Source organism: Microcebus murinus, chromosome 7 (assembly GCF_040939455.1).
Source record: "Microcebus murinus isolate Inina chromosome 7, M.murinus_Inina_mat1.0, whole genome shotgun sequence".
Lineage (NCBI taxonomy): Eukaryota > Metazoa > Chordata > Mammalia > Primates > Cheirogaleidae > Microcebus > Microcebus murinus.
The window spans coordinates 26613356-26627640 of record NC_134110.1 but is presented as its reverse complement, the minus strand read 5'-3'; the positions used below and the strand labels follow the sequence as shown (position 1 = coordinate 26627640).

The window sequence follows — 14285 nt, the reverse complement described above, 5'->3', positions numbered from 1 at the left end:
ATTGAATATTCTTCATGCACCATACAACTCACCCATTTAAAGTGTATAATTCAATGGTTTTTAGTGAATTCACAGACATGCGCAGCCATCACCAGGCAGCCTTAGAATGTTTTTATCATCTAGAAAAGAAAACTTGCACCCTCCAGCACCCCCGGTCCCCTATAAGGCGAGATGTCTATTTGGTTCTCTGGTTTCCTGCCATACACTCCTAAAGCCCTTGGAATCTCCAGAGTGACAAGTGTCTTTTGCATGCTGATGAGGCGGTGGTGGCTGGGGCCCTAGAGGGAAGCTGGATTTATGGCTGGTGGGTCAGAAGCACAGGCCACACTTGGGGCTTGCAACAGCATCTGAAGCAGGGACAATCTTGTGGAACTGAGCCCTCACCCTGTGGGATCTGATGAGACCTCCAGGTAGATGGTGTTGGAATTGAGGAGAAAGAGAGGACACCCAGCTGGTGTCATTGCAGAATCGGCTGGTTGTCGGTGGAGAGCACCCCCCACGCATTTTGGTGAAGTATTGCCTTGAGTGGCGTGAGAGAAGGAAATGGTGTTCTGGTCCCCCTACCTCTTAACAATTCCCCTCCAGAGCCTGGCGACCACTCTGTGTGCTGCTGTCTCTGCAGCTTTCTCTGTCCTGGCCATTTCATACGAATAGAATCACAGCATTTGTGGTCTTGTGTGTCTGGCTTCTTTGACCAAGCCCGGTGTTTTCACGGCTGCTGTATTTTGGCATGCATCAGGACTTCCTGTGTGTGGCTGAGAGTTTTCCACGGCGTGGACAGAGCATGTTTTGTTTATCCATCCATCAGTTGATGGGCATTCGGGTTTTTTCCACTTTGGGCTGCTATGAATAATGCTGCTATGAAGACGCATGAGCAAGTGTTTGTGCGAACACGTTTCTGCCTCTCTTGGGTGTATGACTGGGGGCGGAATGGCTGGGTCTGCAGTAAACTCTGTGTCTAATCCTCTGAGGAATGTGTCTAGCTTTTCTGTTCTGAATTGTCTAGCACTCAAAAAAAAAAAATTCTGTTTTCACTTTTCTAAGGTTTATTTTGATATAGGGTCTCACTCTGTCATGGTGCAGTGGTTCGATCCTAGCTCACTGCAACCTCTAACTCCTGGGCTCAAGTGATCCTCCTGCCTCAGCCTCCCGAGCTGGGGCTACAAGTGTAACCAACCACCACAGCTGGCTAATTTTTCTATTTTTTATGTTGCTGTGTTGCTTAGGCTGGTCTCAAACTCCTGGTCTCAAGCAATCCAACCTCAGTCTCCTAAAAGTGCTAGATTACAGGCATAACCCACTGCTCTTTTCACATTTAACTCTTTGATTACTACATTACAGTACATTTGACCCCACTCTCTTTTTACATTTAACTCTTTGCTGCAACTGGACTGCCTATTGATAGAACGAGGGAGTCAGGACCCAACCAGGGAGCCCGAGTGGCATCCTGTGCCCCAAATCTCCCTCCCTGATCTGAAGAACCACCACCAGCACGTTCCAAATTCTATTTTGCTTTTGGGCTTATTTGGGCATTGCCAACATGGCCCTCCCATCTCTCTTTCTGTGCCTGTGACTGGCCTGAATGGGGTCCTTGTTGGTTTACTTTATGTTAGGTCACTCTCCGCCTGGGACATTCCCCCTGCCTCACCAGGCAGTTTTACAATTGCATTGGCTTTTTCATGTGTTTATTTTTCATGAGAACTTTGCCAAGGTCAGAACAGGAAAGGCCAAGGCAAAAGGCCGGCCAGGTGGTACGTTGCTTAGCAGGTGTTAACTTGGGGAGGAACCATGCACTGCAGTTGTTGATTGGCATCAATGTCTCCAAAAGCAGGAGCAGCCGGGCTGCCAGCGGCCTTCGGTCTTGAAGCCCGAGGCTCAGCCCAGACCTTGCTGGAGCCCTTGACTAAGTGTTTGCCTAGCAAGTGAATAACTTCCACAACCATTGGCTCACTTTACTCCCATGTCCCACCACCCACAGAGATGAGTGATTGCAGGTGTCAATCCCATTCGCCCAACTCTCAGACTCACCCTCCCCAGCACAGCACCCAGCACCCAGAGGAGCTGGAGAGAGTACCCCCTGCTCCTAGGTGCTTCCTAGAGAGGGGCACCCAGGGCTTGCGTGGGCACACAAGGCTCCGAGGAGAAATAAGCAAGGTGAGCACAAAGGCAGGTGGGGCTGGCATGGGAGGAAGGGGGCTACCAGGAGCCAGACACCCCAGGCCAAGGAGGTAGCAGATCTTCCCATGGGTAGCTGACCAAGGTGTATGTGTGTGTGTGCACGCGCGCATGCACGTGCAAATACACAGGTGCAAGTGACACATAGCCTAGACATCCTTTCTTCGAGGTGTCTCAACTCCCATTCTGGGTGGAGAGGGGCTCTTTGTGTGCTCCAGCCCCAGCTCCCTGCCCAGGGTCCTGTAGGTGGGAAGGCTTTCCGTGGATGAGGGTGGGTGGGAGAGGCTGCAGGGGCTGCCTGGGGTGAGGAGCCAGACACCCCCAAGCCCAGGATGCAGTGCCCCACTCTCACCAGACAACTCCAGCCAAGTGATCCAGCCACGTTTTATTAGGAGTCAGGACTTGAGTGGTGGCACACAGGGAGGCCCAGGCTTGGACCATAGTGGATTTAGGCAAGACGTCCTGCAGGACTTCTGAAGAAGAGTGGTGATGGATGGTGGCACAGAGGCTGGGGCGTGTGGGCTGGCGAGTGGGAGGGCTGGCCTGGGGTGGGGGCCATGGGGCCTAGAGTCCAGTGGGAGTGGTGGGTGGTCAGTCGTGGTTGCAGAGATTGGCTTGGCAGCAGATCATGGACACATGGGGGCCCAGGCCCAGGCTTTGGATGTCGGGACAGCCTCTGTGACACATCTTGGTGACCAGAGGCAGGTCCTTGAAGCTGATGAGGTCTCCTGGGGTGTGCAAAGAGAGCCATGGAGCTCCCCAAGGCTCTGAGCTGCCCAGGCCCCTTGACCCACCTGGCACCCAAGTGTATCAGGCCATGTGGCCCCTCACTGGGACCCTCCCAGGCTAGCACATGTGGACGTTCTCCCATTCTGCTCCTGACTTGTGGAGTGCCTGAATTAGGCTCTGCCCCCTCTGAGCCTAGATCTCCCAACCTGGGCAAGAAAGGCCTGACCAGCTCCCCGACCCCTACTTACGGGTGGCGAAAGCAATGCAGTGGGTGGAGCCCCCCCGACATCTGGCCACATGGGAGCATCCTCCGAAGCCCTTGCACTGGTGGCACCACATGGCTTGGGCTGAAGCTGCAGGCAGAGGGACAGACAGACGGCCACAGACCAGGGCAGGTGATGGCTCGGCACCATCCGATCCCCACCCCACTCCCATCCTCAGAGCCAGTCTCCTGATTCTGTGATCCAGCTTCCCCAGGAGCTGGGGCTCCCATCACATTTCTTGGGGTACATGGGCCCTGAGGACCCAAGAATAGGAGCAGAGGAAGGTCACCCTGCACCAAGCCTCAGCCAAGGCTGGGCTGTCATGTGGGGCTGCTTATTGCCGAGTGCAGGTGGCCACGTGGAAGCTGGAGGGCTACGGTCATGTGGGTGGGAGCCAGCTCCACGGCATAGGCCGGTGGTCTGCTCCCTCTTCCCAGGGAGGAACCCCTGGCAGGGTGCGGGCTGGGGTAGTCCTGGCTGCTGTGTGACCTCCCAAGGAGTGGAGGTACAGGGGCCTGGGGGCTCTTGGGGGGAGCCTGGGGCAGGGGGTGGTGGGACCCCAAGACGTGCCCTCTGGCCATGGCCACATTTGCCTCCAGGGACTGAAGCAGGACCTTTAGACCCACCAGGGCCTCCTTCTGGCGGCTGAAACGGTGGGGGCCTTGCCCACCTCCGTAGGGAACCCAGAGCAAAGATGAGAGAGCACTGAGACAGAGCACTGAACCGTCAAACGAGTATATGGGAGGCTGGCAAAGTTCTGTTTTGCCTTTTTCCAAAAGGACAGACTCCTTGCTTTTGAAATGCTAATTTGTTCCCAAATTCCTTTGCTGGGTCTGCCCGTGAGTCTTGCCCTCTGCTGTGGGCACCGCAACAGGCTCAGCAGCGCCCCCTGCCTAACTCTGTCTCTTTTCTCAGCCTCCAACTCTCCCTGCCTCTCCTCTGGGTCACACCTGCAGGACTGTGTAAAGGAGACTCTGCCCTGGCACTCCAGCCTGCAGATCAACAGGGCCAACAGTGACCTATAATGGCTGTCACCATCTGAGGAGGGACGGCTGGACCCTGATCAGCAAAGGGCTTCTGCTGACAGGGCTCCTGCTGACAGGGTAGCTCTGCATGTACCCATGCTGAGCTGACCTCAGTCTTTCCATCCTGCTCCACCCCAGGTGGACCCTGGGGCTCATAGGTGGAATCCACCACAGAGCAGGTGACACAGGCAGGAAGTCCTAACCCTGGCGGTGCCCCCACCATCAACCTTGACTCCTCTACCAGCAGTACAGAGCTAGCTGAGATCCTCACTTGCAGGCAAGAAAGGTGACAATGGCTGCCACCAAGCCACCAAGCCCATGAACCTTACTCCTCCATAAGGGACAGGCAGGGGTGTCTGTGCCCCAAGGGTGCCACAGGGAGAGAGTTCCTGTCTCTCAACCCTTTCACAGGCTCATTCTCCCAAGTGCCTCCCTGGCTTTGCAGTGTTGCTCCTTCTGCCCTTCAGGCAAACAAGCCCCAGCTCAAATGCCACCTCCTCCCAGAGGGCCTCCTGCTTGCATCTGGTATCAGTGTCTCTGCTCCATGTGGCTGTGCTTAGTGCTCCCTCCCCAGCCCCATCACCCTAGGCATGAGAGCCTCCACCCCCTCCTCAGCAGCTCCCCCAGAGCACATGTGGCACTGCACCCCCACCCCCCACCTAATGACACGCAGGAGGGGCTGGTAGAATGAATGAACGAACAAAGGAGTGAATGAGTTCCAGGGGTGGCAGGCAGAGGCTGGGTTATCAAGGAAAAGAATAATTCTGCCCCTTATCAGGGATTTGGTTTTTTCAGCAATATGGTGGGGAGAAAGACAGAGAAAGTTTTAGCTCCAAACAGGAAATGGCTGTGAATGTTTGGGGACACGCATGCAAGCTCTGGAGAAAGCAGGGAGGAGGGAAGAAAGGGGCTGACAAGCAGGCAGTTGGGCTCTGGGTGCACGGACTACAGCAGGGTCCAGCCAAGTGGTCCAGTGGCTGAACAGGGCTTGCTCTCTCTGAAGCAGGCATGGTGGCTGGCTGGGCCACCTGGGGCTGGCCTGAGGATGGGAGATGGTGATGCCCAGGGGGGGCGGGGGGGAGGTGCAGACAGCAGACACCTGGCCAGACTGTGGGACCTGGGCTGGCCCTGAGAGAGGCTCATGGGGCTCCAACTGGAAGAGCGATGCCCTGGCTTGGGGCTTTTCCTCATGCGGCAGGTGGGAGTTCAGCACAGGGAGGGGCTCGAGGATCCCCTCATGTGGGAGGGGTCTCTGGGTGGAGGATGAGTCAGTGGTCACCTGGCACCCAGGCTGAGGCTCCTGTGACATGCTGGCCCCTGGCTGACATGAGGGAGGGGTGACCTATGGGTGGCTACTCTCTCTGGAGGCCACCTGACCCCTTGTGCTCCCTCTCTGACCGTGACAAAGGCTTTCCTCACACTGGGCTGAGTACCTCGAGTAACCCTAAGGGCCTCAGCACTTCAGGATGGGGCTTGTCTGCCAGACCCTGGGGCAGTCCTCAAGTTAGCAGTTTGTCCTCTCAAAGGACAGGGGCCCCCTCACAGGGCCCAGGCCAGGGAGAGTGTCCCTGGGGATGGAGACTGGACAGGTACAAGAGACTCCTGAGCCAGCGCCTGGGATGCACAAACACTCTGTCTACCCCATTTCATCAGGCCCCGCCCCTTGAGGCAGAGGCTGCCCAGGTTGTCCCACACACAGCCGGGGAAATGACACATTGCCAGGTGAGGGCTGGGGTGCTGGGGCTGGTTGGGTTTGGGGAGGAGGAGTTGGTAGACCAAGGAAGCCAGCCGGTTTTGTCCAGACATCAGGATAGGAGGGGGAGGTGGGGCCAGCACTAGCAGAAGGGGCGCTGTCAGAGAACACTGGCAGGATGGAATGGATAAGATCTCCCCAGGAAGCCAGGAGCAGGACAGACGACGGGACCTTGGACAGGGCTGGGGGATGGGAGTGGCGAGCAGTGGACACGGTGGACATCAGGCCATAGGATCCAGTGTGTGCGCTCGTGTGCAAGAGGTCACTGTGGAATTGGAGAGGACTGGGCGGTGGGGAAGGGGAGAGGGAGCTTCCAGTTGGGGCAGTGCCCTGAGAGGTGCAGGGGTCCGTGCAGAGCTGAGCTGGGTAGGCCTGTGGGCCCAGGAGGGGCTTAGGAGGTGGGCTGTGACTGGCAGATAGGGGGGAGGAAACGGGCTCCCCCAGAGTGAGTTTAGTCACAGCCAGGGCTGGTGTGGCTGAGACAGAGGGCTGAGGGTGAGACTGGAGCAATTAGGGGGAGGGTGCGAGGGAGGACTAAGGCAGGTGGTGCCTCGACCTGTGCACTCACCCAGCTGCAGGATTAAGACGGCGGCGGCCAGCAGGACCCCAACGTGGAGCTGCATGTTCTCCCGGTGAGGATGGGTTCTCGGGTGCAGCCTGCCTGGGCTGGCTGCCTTATACCTGCTTGCACCCCGCCCTGGCCCTTGCCCGCTCCCGGGCTCTGCAGGTCTGAGTCACCGGGCAGCCTGGCTTGGCAGAGGAGCTGGGCTGGGGCCCAGGCAGTGCTGGGGCGAACCTGGACCCAAAGCTGGCTAGTTGGGTGCCTTGGGGCAAGCCCTGTTTGATCCCAGGAGCCTTCTTTTCTTGTCCACAAAGTAGGGATAATCCCAGTTTACTGGTCAAGGATCCCTTAAAACAGCCTGGCATAGGGTGGACACTCAGTGCATGGGCTGCTCTCCCTTGGCAGCCTGGGATGAGGGGCTGGCACAGGCCTCCAGACACCACGTTCCCCTTAAAATGAAAATGGAGCTTCCAGCTGGGTAGAACCAGGGACCTTCATCAGTACTCTGGCCCTGGAGTGGGTTAGATGACCAGGTCTCCACTGAAGAGGCCAGAATGTCCCCACCTAGCCACTGGGCCTCCAGTCTTGTCCAGTCCCTCCCAGGACTGGGAGTGCAGAGGAAGCATGGCTGGGAGCAGCCTCTTGTGGCGGCCCCCAGAGTCCCATGATTGTCAGCAAGGTCCCAAGGTCTGTGCGGGTAGGAGGGGACAGCCCAGAGAAACACACTGAAGGAGCCATCGTCCTTCTGCTGGAAGCCGGAGGGGCCTGGGAGCCAGGGAGGGGTCCCTGTGTCTGCTTTCTGGCTGCCCGGACGGCTTGTCTACTCCCTGTCTGGGGGGCTCCTTAGGGCTGGGGAGGAGGTGCAGGCAGAAAGAGAGAGATCCTGAGAGGGGCTGGCAGATTCAGACCCTTCTCCTAGGGTGAGTGGGAAGCTGGGTCAGGAACCAGAAAGCCAGAGGCCAGGTCAGCAATGGTGGGCCAGGCCTGGTCCTGTCCCCCTCACCCAAGTCCCCTGGCCTCCCCAGGGGTTGGTGGGCCCTGGCTCTGCCTCTCCCATGGCCCCAAGAATCCTGCTGGTCCCTGCCCTGTGCCTGGGCTGGCTCTGCGGTCAGGTCAGGCCTGGAGGAGACTGGATGGCCCCAAGTTCTGGATGGGGTAGTCTAGGACCACAGAGCCAGGACAACCATCCAAACTGGGCTGGAAGGTGAGGCAGAGCGCAGGCCGAGGTGGTGGGGCCTCAGAGAAGGGCAGACAGTACATCTATCCATTTATTCTGAGTGGGGGACTGAGGGCCACTCCTGGGTGCCAGGTACCGTGAGCATGGCGGGAACCACGCCTGAAGGTGGAATCCCAAGTCCCAGTCAGCACTAGGGCTCAGGTGAGTGTTAGTGCAGGTGCAGGGCCCTGGGAAGTGTCTGGACCCCAGGAAGCCAGATGGGAGGGAAAGGACATCATCCATCCACCCACCCACCTGGGGCCTCCCATGGCTAAGCCCCAGGCTGGGCATTTACACCATAACCAGCAGAGCAGGGACTATCATTCCCATTTCATCTGTGAGCAACTGAGGCCTGGAGACGTGGAGCATGATGAGCCCTAGGTCACCCAGAGCTACAGGACCAGACAAAGTGCATCCAGGAAGGCATGGCGAGTCAAGTCAGAGGAGGGGCCCGTTCAATTTCTTTTTACCTTTTCCAGGGTTTTATAATTATGAATGCAGTTAACGTTCATTACAAAAAATCAGACACTACTAAGGGGGATGCAGCAGCAGCTGGCCCGGCCCTTTCCCCACGTGCATCCTTGAGGCCGGCACCAGGCCCAGCCCCTGCACCTCCCTCCTGCCTGTGCCTTTTGCTGCGGTGCCCACCCGCTGTCTCCTGGTCACCGCCCGCAGCTCCAGCTGCTTCGTAGCATATTCCATGGAGAACATGTAACATCCCAGGGGGCCGCAGTCCGTTTGAGCAGCCACTCCTGAGCCGTTCAGGCTGCTCCCAGCATGGGGACACCACAGAGAGCAGCAGTGAATAGTTATGAGCACCCGGCCTACAAGGGGGCTCCTCGTTCTGTCAGTGGGGTCCCCAAAGTGGGAATGGCCACAGCCATCGCAGGCGGGGGAGGGTCAGCCTGTGGGCTCTGTGGCTCTCCACCATGCCCACCCCACCACATGCCCAGCCGTGAGGCTGGACACCCTAACTCTAGCACTCAGAGGCTGTGAAACTTCTGGTCCCAATCTCCCCCTCGGCTTCCTGATCTAAGCTCTTACAATCACCATGTGTACAAACCCACCTTCCCCTCCCAGGTTTCTGGACGCAGAGCCTCCAAGGCTGGAGAAGACTACATAGCGGGGCAGGGGTAGAGGTGTGCAGGGCGGCCAACTACTTCACCTCTCTGCCTCTGTCAGGGGGCATGACAAAGGTTTCACCTTGCAGGACTGCTGCAGAGTGCTTATAGCCATGCTGCAGTGGAGTGGACCGATGTCACTCATCACCACCATCAACACAATCAGGACAGTGGACCAATGTCACTTGTCACCACCATCGATACAATAGGGACAAGTTTACTGGTTTGATTTCTGCTGGCACAGCCATTCCAGTTCTCTGATTTTGCAAAGCCATGCACTTTCCCCTAATCAGCCTGGCCCAGCATAAGTTGAGCACCTTCTGTGTACTCTGGGCTAGGTATCCAGGGTAGGCCAGCCAGGCAGAATCCTGTCTGGGGGTGGAGGTGAGGCGGGCAGCCCTGTTCCAGGGCTGGGGGCAGTGTTGTCAGCACAGGGCTTGGACCAGGTTGGGTTTGGAGAGGTGGACAGATGGATGCAAGAGGCAGGTGTGAGAAGCTGCCCCGCCAACACCCCAGCACTCCTAGCTCCTGTAGGTCCTTGTTTTCACTGTCCTGGAGCCCACAGATGAACTAGGCCTCCTCCCCATTACCCCACAACAGAAGGGAGAGAGGGAGGACCTGATCCTGGGGCTCCTCCCAGCTCTGGCTGAGGGTACCACCTGTCAGGACCACAGACTTGCACAAGCAGGGTAATGACCAAGCCCCAGGCCCCTCCCGCTGAGTCAGGAGCCATCTGGGGCTGGAGCCTCCCTCTCAGCCAGCACCGAGGCCTGTGCAGGCTGCGGCTGAGGTGGTCTTGTCTGATCACCGCCCCAAGGCTGACCACTTGCTGGTGGGTATTTTGTGGGAGCTCTGGGGTGGTACCTGGCTTACTCCCAGCCTCCCCCAGGAAGGGGCTCACACTCAACTGGGCCCCAGGGAAAGGGTCGGGCCCACTCACTGGAGAGGTGGGCGGGGGGAGTCTAGGACTGCCATGCATGCCTTCCAACCTCCTGGCCTTGTACAAAGCCTACACTACCTCTGGAAAGTCAAATGTCCCCCACTCCTGGGCTCCTTCCCAAGTAAGTCCCCTCTGCCAGAGATCCACCCTGTCCTCCTTGTAGGTGGGCCCTCAGCTAAGAACTCCACCCTCCCATCCTTCCTCAGCATCCTGTCCTCCAGAGGAGGAAACTGAGGCCGGAAAACTGTCCCCAGCCCAGGCCTCTGTGAGGAGCTCTGCCACATGTTCCCTGAGTCCCTGCGAGAGGGGTCCCCTGGCCTGGAAACCCTCATCCCCCAAGTATGTCCTGGAGAGGAGCTCTCAAGTCACAGTTCCAGCAGGGCTGCCCTGGCATGGGCCACGAGTGGGGCTAGGAGCAATCGCAGCACATGGGCATTTGCCACCCTCCCACCGCTTCCCCAGGCTGGGCCAGCTAAGGCAGCCAGCTGATGGACACCAGTGCTGGGGGGCACTGGCCAGGTGAGGAAGCCTCAGGTGCTGTGGGCATCATGATGTCTCAAGCCCATCTGGCCTCTCTCCAAGTAGGACAGGCACTCCCTGGGCTACCCACATCCAGCATGGCAGGCAGGGCAGACCTGTGCCTCCCAGACCTGGGGTGGTGTCTGTGAGAGTCTCAAGCTGGAGGGGGTGCATGAGCCATGGTGGAGCACCAGCAGTCCCTGTGGTTGAAGTCAGCCTGCGGTTGAAGAGCTAGGCAGGGTCTCGGTCTGAGCGGCCCAAGAGGACACCACGGTCTGGCTTCTCTGAGCCTGCACAGGCTGCCCAACCCGCTGAGATTAAGGACCATGCCCTAGGGGCCCACTGCCCTGCCCCCCTCCTCCCTGCCCGGAATAGCCCTGGCCCTGGTCCCCGGTCAGCGTTCAGACCCCACCAAATATAGCTCGGCCACTGCTCCCACAACCCTGCCAGCCTCAGGCCCAGTGCCCGGTGGGGCGATGTGGAAAGGTCAATGTGTGTGAGTCAGAGGGCACAGACCCCTGCTGGACCCCAAGAGCCTCTGAGGCTAGAGGGGTCCCCCGTCCCCTGCCAAGGGCTGCTCCCACACCAGACCTGGCCCGAGTTCCTAGGACAGGCAATGAGGCAAAGGCTTTCCTCATCTGGCCCTCCATCCCACAGCTGCCCTGGGTGGCTGCTGGCCTCAGCAGGAAGCAGAGACAGCCCTTCCTAGGTCTGGAAGAGCCCTTCCTCCTAGGACTGCACCCTAAGGTCTGCCCAGAGGGTGGGGTTTGGCCACAGCTCCCATCAAATTAGCATTCCTTGGCTGGCTGAGCCCCTCACCAGAAATAATACTTTGCCAGATACTTCTAGCCCTGGACAGAGGAGGGCTCATGCTCACCCACCAATGCCAGACACCTCTGGGAGGTCCAGTTCCACACACCAGTTCCCACACTGAGAGATCCAGTCCCACACACCAGCCTTTTGAAAATGAAAGGTCAAGGCTGCCAGATGAGGTCCCCTGGGTGGTTGCAGGAGGTCAGAGTCCTCTTGCCAACAGTCCTGGACCCTGGGGGTAGCTGGGGGGGGGGTTCTCCTGGAAGGTAGAGAGTTGGGTGGGGTATGCAGGGTGAGAGGGTACAGCTGTGTCTCTCAAGAGTTTTGTCCTTGAGAGGGTCTGCCTGGGGTCCCAGGGCTTAGAGCAGGCCCCAGAGGGTGGCTAGGAGTATGGGGGCCAAGGCCAGGCCCCCCAGGGCAGTGAAGCTGGCACCGTTACAGAGGTCGTACTGGCAGCAGGAGGTGGTGGACGCATGCTTGGAGTAGCCGTCATACACAGTCTCAAAGCAGCTGGGCACGCATGACTTGCTCACTTTCATCCTGGTCGGGGTGTAGTCTGCAGAGAGGAGGGAGATGGGCTAGCTACTCTGAGAAGGGTGGGACCTTCCAGTTGGCCCAACCCCAGCATTCAGGCCCTTTAGGGAAGGGCTCCCTCAGCTGGAAGCTCCTTCTTCAGACTCCCCACATGCTTGGAGGCAGGCAGGGCCTCCCCTCCTGCTCCCCAGGCAGAGCCCAGGGGGCTCCCACAGACTTACAAGTGCGCGTGGTCATGCAGTAGGCGACCATGGCCGGGCAGCGCATGGGGTTGAAGCAATTGTCTCCATTGTAGGCACACACATGGCAGTCCAGGGCCTGGGCTGGGCAGGAGGAGTGGGGAAGGGTCACAGACCATGGCGAGGCCCCCTTCCAGCCCACCAGACCCCCAGCCCATCACCTTACCCTGGGCAGGATGGCTGGCAGGAGAAGTGGCCACTGGGAACCCTGGCCTCCTTTCCCATTGCCAGCCTGCTTGCCCCTAAATGTAGGTCTGTCCATCCCTCCATCCTGGGTCCATCTTACCCAGAGGTAGGCCCACCAGGGCCACCAGGAACAGAGTGAGCAAGGCCGCCATGGCTGGAGGCGAGAGGGCAGCGTGGGAGTGAGGAGGCCGGCAGCAGCTGGTCCTGGATCACAGAGGAGGTGAGACTGCCCCCTGCCGTCCTGGAGCTGCTGGTCTACTGTGGGAGCTGCAGCCCTACACAGAGGGTGGCAAACACATGTGGTCAGTGCTGGGCCTAAGGAACCGACAGGGGGCCTGGACAGGGGGCCTGGACAGGGGGGCAGGAGGGCAGAGGAGTCATCTAACTCAGTGGGTGTCAGGGAAGGTTTCCTGGATGAGGGGGGACTTAAGATAGGACAAGAAAGGAGCAGAGGTTGGAGTATTCCAACCAGAGACCAGTTCCTGCAAGAGTCCAAGACAGCCCATGAAGATTGGAGGAGAATGAGGGGCGGGGCTAGAGAAGGGGGTGGGTGGCGTCAAAGGGACGCAGGAGGGTCCCTGAATGCCAGGCTAAAACCAGAACTTCACCCAGGGGATGATTGGTGCAGGGGCCCTCTGGGAGCCTGGCTCACAGCCCCCTCCTCAGGCATGGCCCCAGGTGCCGGGTGGCTGGCCAGGGCAGGACTGGCCCAAGGCCGGGATCTCTTCTCACTGCTCCTCCTCCCCTGGGCTCCAGGGGGGTGTCCCTGCATGGGGCCCCTTCTCCCAGGAAGGTCTCCAGAGCCCTGCCTGGGCCTCTCAGGTCTGAGTCCCTGGCCACTGCGGGAGCTCCCGAGACAGCCAGAAGCTGAGTTCAGCCGTGGGGAAATGCGCTTCGAAGGCATCACGGGAGGGCACTTGGGCAAGACAGGAAGAACTTCCCAGTCTGAGTCTGGTGTTTGGGATGGAGATGCCCACCCTCTGGGAAGGCGTTTGGAGTGCAGGGATCTGGACCGGCCCCATCCTGGGGAGCTAATTAGACTTACCCCTTCCTGGGAACAACAAATCCTCCATGACCCAGTTCCCGAGCGCCACCCCCCAGAAGTAGAAGGCCTGCGGCTGCAGCGCTTCCCACCCCCTCTCCGAGAGCCCCGCCCCAAAGACTGCGGACCTCGCTGGAGGGAGGGCTCTCGGCTCGAACTGGGGATAGCGGTGACCTCGCCAGTGACCTTCACCACCTACCACACTGAAGCTCCAGTGCCTGGGACTCACCCGTGGCCGCGCGCCGGGCTCTCCCTCTATCTGCCTGTGCATCAGTTAGCGCTGCAAGCAGCGCCCGCTCCGCATTGCCTTCTCCGCGAGCCGGGGGCAGGTTCTACCGGGAGGCTCCGCCCCGCCCCCGCGCGACCTCTCCCTGCAGGCCCCGCCCCCGCCCCGCCCCTAGGGATGCCCACGGGGCGAGATCTCCCCTCAGGCCCCGCCCCGAGACTGCCCACCCAGGGAGAGCACCCTGCAGGCCCCGCCCCCGCGCGAGCTCCCCGCAGGCCCCGCCCTGCTGGCCGGCCTAGAACTAGGGGCACCCCCACAGCGGCCCAGGCATCAGGACCCCAGACGCAGGCAACCCCGCAGTGACACCCTGGAGACCCTCAGACGCACGTGCTCCGCCCGGACACGTCACGGACAATCTCCACCGCGTCCTGTAGCAAAATGCGCTCAAGCCGGAATCCTCCCCCGCGGCCGCACTTCCCCATGCAGCCACGCCCGCGGTTTAGTCGCCCCCAGCCCCACAGCCACCCCCTTGTTCCTCCAGCGTAGCTCACACAGGCGGAGCGGCCCCGGGGCGCGGGCGGCTCCCAAAGCTAACCTGGGGTCCTCACCTGACAAAGCAAGCCCTGACAGCCTCCGCTGTTTCGTGGACCCCTCCCACCATCATAATAACAATATGAAATAATTACTTTACTATAACTTTAAATATCTCAGTTTTTGTTCTGTTTTATGCAAAATTTAATAGATTTTGTGGGTCCTAAAATGTTCATTTTTTTCCAATGTGAAAAAAAACCAAAACATTTTCTTTTACCTAAAAGGTAACATTTTCTTTTAAAGAGATCATAAACATTTTTGTGGGCCCGAGGCCCAGACCCCAGCGCCTACTAGGTGAGTGGGCTCCGGTTCCGGTTCCGGGAATCCCTCTATCACAGACAAACCCGGACA

The 14285-nt window shown here is 59.1% G+C and overlaps 2 protein-coding genes across 2 annotated transcripts; both read right to left on the bottom strand.

The window, feature by feature from the left end:
• Positions 1 to 2669: 2669 nt before the first annotated feature.
• SLURP2 (secreted LY6/PLAUR domain containing 2) lies at positions 2670 to 9033 on the bottom strand. Its single transcript, XM_012782567.2, has 3 exons — positions 6514 to 9033; positions 3153 to 3257; positions 2670 to 2903 (listed from the first exon to the last, which is right to left on the bottom strand). The coding sequence occupies exons 1-3, from the start codon at positions 6566 to 6568 to the stop codon at positions 2767 to 2769; spliced, it is 297 nt and encodes a 98-aa protein (XP_012638021.1). The 5' UTR covers positions 6569 to 9033; the 3' UTR covers positions 2670 to 2766.
• Positions 9034 to 9114: 81 nt separating this feature from the next.
• Positions 9115 to 13460, bottom strand: LYNX1 (Ly6/neurotoxin 1). Its single transcript, XM_012782538.3, has 4 exons — positions 13347 to 13460; positions 12176 to 12350; positions 11872 to 11973; positions 9115 to 11672 (listed from the first exon to the last, which is right to left on the bottom strand). The coding sequence occupies exons 2-4, from the start codon at positions 12225 to 12227 to the stop codon at positions 11476 to 11478; spliced, it is 351 nt and encodes a 116-aa protein (XP_012637992.1). The 5' UTR covers positions 12228 to 12350; positions 13347 to 13460; the 3' UTR covers positions 9115 to 11475.
• Between the last annotated feature and the right edge of the window lie 825 nt (positions 13461 to 14285).

What these genes read in the sequence shown, in the direction of transcription:
- SLURP2 (XM_012782567.2), bottom strand. Translation starts at nt 6,568, where the DNA reads ATGCAGCTCCACGTTGGGGTCCTGCTGGCCGCCGCCGTCTTAATCCTG. An exon ending in CGTCTTAATCCTGCAGCTGG is followed by an intron (nt 3,258 to 6,513) that starts GTGAGTGCACAG and finishes CTCTGCCTGCAG; the next exon opens with CTTCAGCCCAAGCCATGTGG. An exon ending in CTGCATTGCTTTCGCCACCC is followed by an intron (nt 2,904 to 3,152) that starts GTAAGTAGGGGT and finishes TGCACACCCCAG; the next exon opens with GAGACCTCATCAGCTTCAAG.
- LYNX1 (XM_012782538.3), bottom strand. Translation starts at nt 12,227, where the DNA reads ATGGCGGCCTTGCTCACTCTGTTCCTGGTGGCCCTGGTGGGCCTACCT. An exon ending in CCTGGTGGGCCTACCTCTGG is followed by an intron (nt 11,974 to 12,175) that starts GTAAGATGGACC and finishes CCTCCTGCCCAG; the next exon opens with CCCAGGCCCTGGACTGCCAT. An exon ending in CTGCATGACCACGCGCACTT is followed by an intron (nt 11,673 to 11,871) that starts GTAAGTCTGTGG and finishes TCCTCTCTGCAG; the next exon opens with ACTACACCCCGACCAGGATG.